Source organism: Ictalurus punctatus, chromosome 18 (genome assembly GCF_001660625.3).
Source record: "Ictalurus punctatus breed USDA103 chromosome 18, Coco_2.0, whole genome shotgun sequence".
NCBI lineage: Eukaryota > Metazoa > Chordata > Actinopteri > Siluriformes > Ictaluridae > Ictalurus > Ictalurus punctatus.
Window position 1 is genome coordinate 19055717 of NC_030433.2, and position 8123 is coordinate 19063839.

The 8123-nt window shown below is 36.4% G+C and overlaps 1 protein-coding gene across 1 annotated transcript; it reads left to right on the forward strand.

Moving 5' to 3' along the window:
• Positions 1 to 268: 268 nt before the first annotated feature.
• On the forward strand, positions 269 to 5519 carry oaz1b (ornithine decarboxylase antizyme 1b). The gene is given in 6 exon segments (XM_017493632.3): positions 269 to 470; positions 3320 to 3371; positions 3373 to 3459; positions 3869 to 4041; positions 4187 to 4272; positions 4702 to 5519. Coding segments are annotated over 6 exon segments (657 nt in total). The 5' UTR covers positions 269 to 342; the 3' UTR covers positions 4833 to 5519.
• The last annotated feature ends 2604 nt before the right edge of the window (positions 5520 to 8123 follow it).

Below are 8123 nucleotides of genomic sequence, written 5' to 3' on the forward strand. Positions count from 1 at the left end.
TTTAACACTTTTTTCCTCCCTGCAACTGATGATGTATGAACAATTCCGTCAGCTCTGCTTCTTCTGTTTTTATCTGCAGCTCTCAGTAATTTTCCATTGCCCCTGCGTCTTTTAGTAAGAAACAGGACGTGTCCCAAACGCCTCCACGCTCCCTACATCCGCGTGCTGCGAAGGGCATAGAAACAACCGCGTTCTATGGTTGATTCGCGCATGCGTATTAAATAGTAGGTCATTTTGGAACGCGCCCCTTGTTTTTTAAAGAGCGACGCCGAAGCAGCCAGAGTTTTCTTCAGTCCCAGAGCTGAGAGACAGTCAGGCCGCCGTGAACCCCTCCGAGGCCGGATGGTCAAATCCAACCTCCAGCGGATACTCAACAGTCATTGTTTCGCCCGTGAAAAAGAAGGAAAGCCTCAGTGTCAAACCAAAATGGATGCTTTAAATTGTAATAATATTTCTGACATGATTAGCAAGTAAGTAAAAAAGGAGGAAGCGGCGGTGGGGGAAGGGTGACTAGCATGCATTACTAATGCTGATATTCTTTCAAGGAAATTTTTGTTCTTGTGGACACTTTATCTTCTGCGAGGGTTTTCTTTTATTGAGATATATTTCTAAAATTTTCTCACATTTTCAACTGTCGAGTCTCAAAAGTGCTAGACGGGAAGCTAAGATAACGCCGTTTACATAACCTTGTTGTCGTTATAGAGTAGTGACCAGGTTAAATATAACGTTTTTAATTTGGTTTAGCTTGTATTTAACAGGGACGGTATATGACACTAAATATTAACACCTGCTTTAATCACAGTAAAATGACGAAGTAGCTATCCGGATTAGCGGTCTAGCATTAACGTCGCAGTATGATAAACTGTAGACTCGATGTTTAGCTCACTAGCTGGATTTTCTCAATCTCCTTATCAACTATTTAACTAACTCAAACACGCAGTAATATAACTTCTTACACATTAACAAGATTATTAGTTCCGTCAAATGTCCGTTTATTTTATTTATTATTGTCTGATTGTTGCTGAGAAGCTAGCATGGTTAGCTTAGCCATCTAGGCCTCGTTTCTTGACAGTTGCGTCACAGGTTCCTCATGGTGATGTGACGTCATGTGACTGTTATTCGCGACATTGTATTCCTCTTCCGATATTATTTGTCTATTTATTTATACTCCTAAACACACAGAATATAATATATATTTAAATAAAAAAATAAATACGGATTTTATCATTTGTATCTCCCCGCATATTTTGCCTGGTTAAAGTATAATTAGAATCCGTGATGTATTATGTTGAAATAAATTGTAATGTCTAAAATCTTTATTTATTTTAGATTAAATGCATCATATTTACAGTTAAAATATATGAAAATGTAAGGCCAATCTGGCAAACGTGTATCTAATCGCAAAATACAACTAATGCCTGCCCTAAAAGTTAAAATAAACGTTAGTCCCTTTTGTGGAGTCTGAACCAGAGCACCTTCATATGTAGTAGTAGTAGTAGTAATAATAATAATAATAATAATAATAATAATAATAATGTATAAGTATTTTCAGTATGGAGTGTGCATTGCATTGAGGAATGAGTAATGGTGCTCTCGCATACAGTGAGTCTGTTTGCATAGATCTGTGGTGTGATGTTCTCTCTTCAGGAAGGTGAGAACATGGCAGTCACACTTGGGCCTGAGCGACAAGATTATTCTCTAACTGCAATGAGAGAATAATTTCACTGACTAGACTCGATTACGGGAAGTGAAATAAACAAGCAGTGTGTAGGGTTACAGGGGGGGGGTGTTTGGGGTTTTTTTTTTTTTTTTTTTTTTTTTTTTTTTTTTTTTTGCAGATATGAGCTACTGAACTGAAACTGAGCCAAAGCTGCAGAAATGCCATGTGTTCTGGCTGTTTGGACTGATGAACAAAAAGAGAAATAAACACTGGATTTGATACACCGAATGTTTTATAACAAATTATTTATATAACTATATAATCACTTAACTTAATGTGTTTTGCAGACGGTTAATTTGTTTCTTTTAATTTTATTTATTTTTTTCCCTTCCCCTATGTGCACCTATGGTTCATCACCGTATTTCATGTGCAGCGTGCATATTGGTGTGATGGCTCTCCAAATTAAATAAAAACCCCAGTCGTGTGACGTGTGTTCAGATGATTAGTGACTGTGTTTTCAGGCACTTGATGTTGTTGTGTATATGAACAGTTTATTAATGTATTAATGGGCACTTTTGTACATAACATACATGTGAACCATGCTAATGGCCCTGTTTTCATGACTCCAGAATGCCATGTAATTAATCAAAAATTTCCCTAATGAAATGTCCAGACCCTCCATAGTGTTTCCAACCTAAAATCTGTTGCTGTTGTAGCAAAAATGAAGGAGGGTCGATGTGTGGTGGTGCTGACCCACTAATGTCTTTATGATCATACTGTTATAGTAATACTGTGACGTGCATCAGCTCACATTTTATGTTGAAGTTAAAACATTTTGGTATGAATTAGAGACCTAAATTTGTTCCTGAATCCTCTCAGGTGAACGTTTGAAACTGTTAGCAGGTCAGGTAATGTTAGGGAGTGGTGACCGGATGGTTTATGCTTTTATAGCCCACAGTCCTTGAGCTTGTTATAATTTGTTGGCGGACATAGATGTGATCCAAGAATTGTTTATCTTAAAACAGTTTGTAGTTTAATCAAGTGTATGATTAAGTCTTTCACCTGTTCAGGTCTGTGTAGAAACTTGGCGGAGTGTAGTGAACATGTGAGAGTGTAACTAGTACTTTCCAAAAAACGGGGGGGATGCACGGTCCTGGTTGATCAATCCAGTTTCTCACCATAGCAGCTGGTAGCCAATAAAATGTGATTAAACAAACTGAGATGCACTTGGAGTCTGGGGCTGTTAAATATGGAGGAATCATCATGACTCCATTTAACTTTTATGAACATAATTATAGTGTTGCACCTCAGGTCAGGGCCTTTTCTAATGCTTGATATCTCAGCATGTTTATCCTGGATTAAAGACATCACTTCCTGTTTCTGTAAAGCTGTTCTCATTGGTGTTCTCATTTTAATCATAAATGATCTGTTGCGTCTTGTTAATATGATTAAAGTACCTAGCCCTGTTTGTGTCCAAGCCAGAAACTGAGTGAGTGTAATAAAATATTAGATTAAAAAGTTGGCCCTCTTTAGTAGAAAGAGCAGGTACCGCTATGCTAGCCAGCTTGTATTTAAAAGCCAGGTTTATGACAATTGCTTAGTTGACTAAGTTTGGTGAGCAAATTCTAATTCTCTCTCTGTGTCTGTGTTTTTCTGTAGTCTGTCTCTGAGCTGTAGTAGTACTCCTGGTCCCGGGCCTCTGTGGTGTTCCTGATGCCCCTCTCCCACCCCTGAAGATCCCAGGTGGGCGAGGGAATGGCACACGGGATCATTCTCCCTCAGCTCGGCCACTCTACACGGTGAGAAACAGACTCTGACCGACTCGAACGACAACAGATCAGCATGTGGTGCCTCCAGTGAATCATTTTAACTGGTCCACATGGACACTCGTTACACAATCACAGCTAACGCGCCATGTGTCAGAATGTGCATCATACACTTCACATCCAGCCTGGCCTTGGAGTTTTAGTGTTCATGCACACAATCGTATCTTAAAAATGCTTTTATTTTTCTTATTTATTCATTTTTTTTTTTTTTTTTTAAAGAGTTTTCATTAAGTTCTTTTTGCTATTTACCGATGGATAGTTATTTCTTAATCTAGGTAATGTTCTTACTAGAACTGCAGCTATTTAATTCTCTAACTCTAGTGAACTAACTCTTAATGAGCTGCTTAGTAAAGTAATGAAATACCTTTTTTTCTCTCCCCAGGACAGGAAGTTAAGTGTGATCGAACGTCCTGCTGGTGGTGGTCGCCCGGCGACGCTGCACTTCCTCAGCCGGCCCACTGTCTCTCGCGTGATTAGTTGGGAGGCGGTTGTTCGCGGTGACGCCCTTTACATCGAGATTCCTCGCGAGCCACTTCCAGAGGGCAGCAAGGAGAGGTCAGGGGTCACCTAGAGGTCGTGGGAGGGTTCAGCTAAAAGTGACATTAAAGAAATATTAGTGAAATTAATGTTGAAATGTAAATTGCATTTTTTTTGTTTTTAAAGTGTTTGAACTAAATATTTTTGCTTTTCCCTCCCCCAGCTTTGCATCTCTGCTGGAGTTTGCTGAAGAACATTTAAAGGTCACCAGTGTGTACGTTTGCTTTTACAAGAACAGAGACGATCGTGGTATGTTCCAGCTTAACATCACAGCTATCGTTAGTTTATGAAGTCGTGTAATTGATCTTTAGGAATCTCACCTTTTGTGTTATTGATGGAAAGAGGGTGGGTGTATCAGGGGACAGTTATCTTAGGATTATCTCTACATCTTTATCCTAAGATTTATAAATACGCATGCATATAATTTCTCACTGATTTTATTCAGTGAGAAATTTTAAGTCACACACATCAAAATGTCATGTCATGTTGCCATGACAACCACCACCGATCCTAACATTAGTTAAAAATTGCTATCTTGGTGTAGAGACAGGTACTGGATAGACCATTCTCGGATGTGATTGGTTCTGATCTATGCAGTGGATGTGGTTGTGAGCAATGTTTTTAGTGACTGAAATGAAATGAAGTACACTTTCTTTTTTTTCTTTCCCTTCTGTATAGCTAAGTTGGTGCGTACGTTTAGTTTCCTGGGCTTTGAGATTGTGAGTCCGGGCCGTTCCCCTGTCCCTCCTCGACCTGACGTCTTCTTTATGGCTTACAACTTCGATAGAGACTCATCCGATGAAGATTAGACTCCTCCTTCCCAACCCTTGTACCCAGCACATCTTTTCTCATTTCATTTCCCCAGTCCTTCCCTTGTTCACATCTCTGCTTTTGTTATTGTAATGGAACCAATTTGTTGATGTAATGCAGGCTGACATTATTCCTTTCTCTCCTTCATTTATCATTCCTCCATCTTGAGCCTTTTTTATTTTTGTTCTATATTATAATCCTGTTGTATAAGAGGAAATCATTAGTATGTTGTAATTCTCACAGCTATAAAAATCTATTTGCTTTATTTTGAATGTACATCAAAAAGGTTCAGTTTACACTGTTTAGGTACTATTCAACGCTGCGTTTTGATTGGCTTTGAGGTTTAAAATGAGCTTAAAAATATTGGAAGTTTGCAGAGAAAGTGTTATGATTTCTGATGCTCGGTGCATCATGTCCGAGTGGAACTAGGAAATGAGCTATGTAGGGCATAAAGTTGTAAGTTCTGAAGCATCTACCAATTGAGTGACGATCCTGTTGGGTGACAATTGGTACGATGCCAAAGTGGCTTTACTACCTGCTGTTTGTGTTTTTGTGCATCATATAACTTGCATTATGACTGAATTCTCCACCCCTGTCTTGGTTTGGCTCTGTTGATGTTTCCAGCTTTAGTGTTGTGCTTATGTGAGAAATAAAATGGATTTAAAAAAAAAAAAAAAAAAAAGAAATGAATGCAGCGGATGTGTCTTATTGTATGCAGTAACATCTAACAGGTCTGTAAGCCCTCATAGCAACACTAAATCAACATCTGTGTGTCCAAACCATCCTGAACTGTCTAGTGCAGGGTTTCCCAACTGGGGTTCATGAACACCCTGTGGCTGCTAAATGTGGAAATAGTCACATTAATGTTGAAGTTATAATTTATTTATATATAATATAAAATATAATCTCTCAAACTGAGCACATACTTAAATCATTACTTGTTTATAAGTTTTTCCATTTATTGCAAAAAAAAAAAAAAAGTTCACCTGATTAATGTCTCAAGAGATACTTAAGGCAAATCATTTCTGTTGAAGGGGTTCAGATGGTCTAGTCTTGTAGACAAAGTTTGTCACTATTGTAGGCTATATATAACAACTGGGTGGTTTCCCAAATTCTCCCTCTGGGATCAATGAAGTACATGTGTACTGTACTACCCAAGTAGCACTAAAAGTAGACCATATGTGAACTGGGTCTCAAACCTTGAATATTTTTACTCTCTTCTCTGGTGCATGAAGTATCATATGCCTATCATAACCTGTGTTAATGACCATCTATTTGGCTAGATTGCTTAATTAGTTATCAAACACTAATGCAACATTTTACTATATCTCATTAAAAAGGAGTAGCCCTAAAATGCATGAGGGGAAACACTGCAGCTTATGATGTTTTGGAATGGTATTCATCTATTGCAGCAAAGAAATTATGTTCTTGGCAAGCCAACAAGTATCCTAAGCAGCACTAAGATTGCCAGAACTGTCATCTGTTTAATATGGATATTATACAATCTCAAGTGTAGCACATTAATACAGGTAATCACTCCTGTTATTTTAATTGTTTTTATTGAAGCTTTGTGCTTTTGGTTAGGTCTTGTATTTGGATAGAAACGTCTGCAGAAAATGCAGGATGAACCTTCTCAAATGCAGGGCACCTGCATAGCTATTTCACACCTTCACAACTAACCAAATGAAATATTTTCCACAAGATGGAGCTCTTGCCACTCCTTCTCATCCCCACCAATGTAATTCCTCCACAGCCTCCACAGAAAATCTTCTGAGGATGATCACGCTCTTCTCTTCTCCCTTTTCCTCCATCTTCCCTCTTACACTTGTTTTTGCTTTCTCTCCGAGTTTCTGTTATTGACACAAAATGAATTTATCACTGTGGCATGGCTGAAGAGTCTATAATAGTACTAAATTTTTTATTGCTTTAAGTCTCACCAGCCGAATCTATACAACGTGCACATTAGAGTCATACTGTGTGTATAACACATTATGTTAATAAATAATTTTAACATGGATTGTTCACTATGATTTGCTTCATTTTATGACCAAATACCAGTTTTACCAGATGTTTAATATGACAACCATCCAGGTATGAGGGAAGGATAAGCCATATTTGTGTAGGATCAAGGTCATTTTTGTGCGTTTTAATGATCAACACTTCTTCTGTGCTGAAATTTAATTTTGGTGGAAGAACATGCAAGCAAGTACACCAAAACGCAGATTATAAAACACTGATCTCACCACTCAACAACCAAATGTCTTTTCTGTAGACAATGAGGGAAAATGTTATCTTGAACATATTACTACATTATACTACAACATTTAATCGACAAATATGAGTTTCTATGGGTATTTATCTCTGTCAAAACCAAACTCGAATAAATAAGCATAAAAACTTTTTTTTTTTTTTTTTTTTTTTTTTTTTTTGTAAACTAGAAACGTATACAAACCTCACATTATTTACTCAGCAGACAACACGTTTCATAACCTATTTGGAGCCATGGTTTTAGCAATAAAAACTTTATTTAAAAAATAATTAATACAATCTTTTACTGATAAAAGCAAACCTTATAAAGAGAGCATCATATTATTTATTTATATATATATATATATATATATATATATATATATATATATATATGTATGTGTGTATATATATATATATATATATATATATATATATATATACATACATATATATACACACATACATATATATATATATATATATATATATATATATATATATATATATATATGTGTGTGTATATATATGTATGTATATATATATATATATATATATATATATATATATATATATATATATATATATATAACACGTTTGCCGTGCATAATCATATATCAAAATCCTTCTTATGAACACGATTTTCTGATTGTATCTCATTTTATTCTATATTTCTATTTATTTAACTAGTTTTTGGTTTATTTATTCGTTAGACTGGAACCATATTTGCTGCTTCCATACAAACATTTTATCTGAGAAAAAATATATATATCACATTTTTTTATGCGTATGGGTGGAGATACAGTTTTCGAGCACTGTTTTTAAAATGTTTTGTTTTGTTTTTTTAAATTTGGGATTTGTAGATTAAGAATTTATTTAACATTAAAACGAATTAAAAACCCTATCTAGGTTAGCAACAGGCTAATTTACAAATTACCTGAGGTGCGCGTGGCGTCTTTAAAAAGGCGCGAATTTGTAACGTCGCGTGCGTGTTTTTCTCCCCCACGTGACTGCTTTAAGTGAGTAACGCCTCCTAAAGCTGA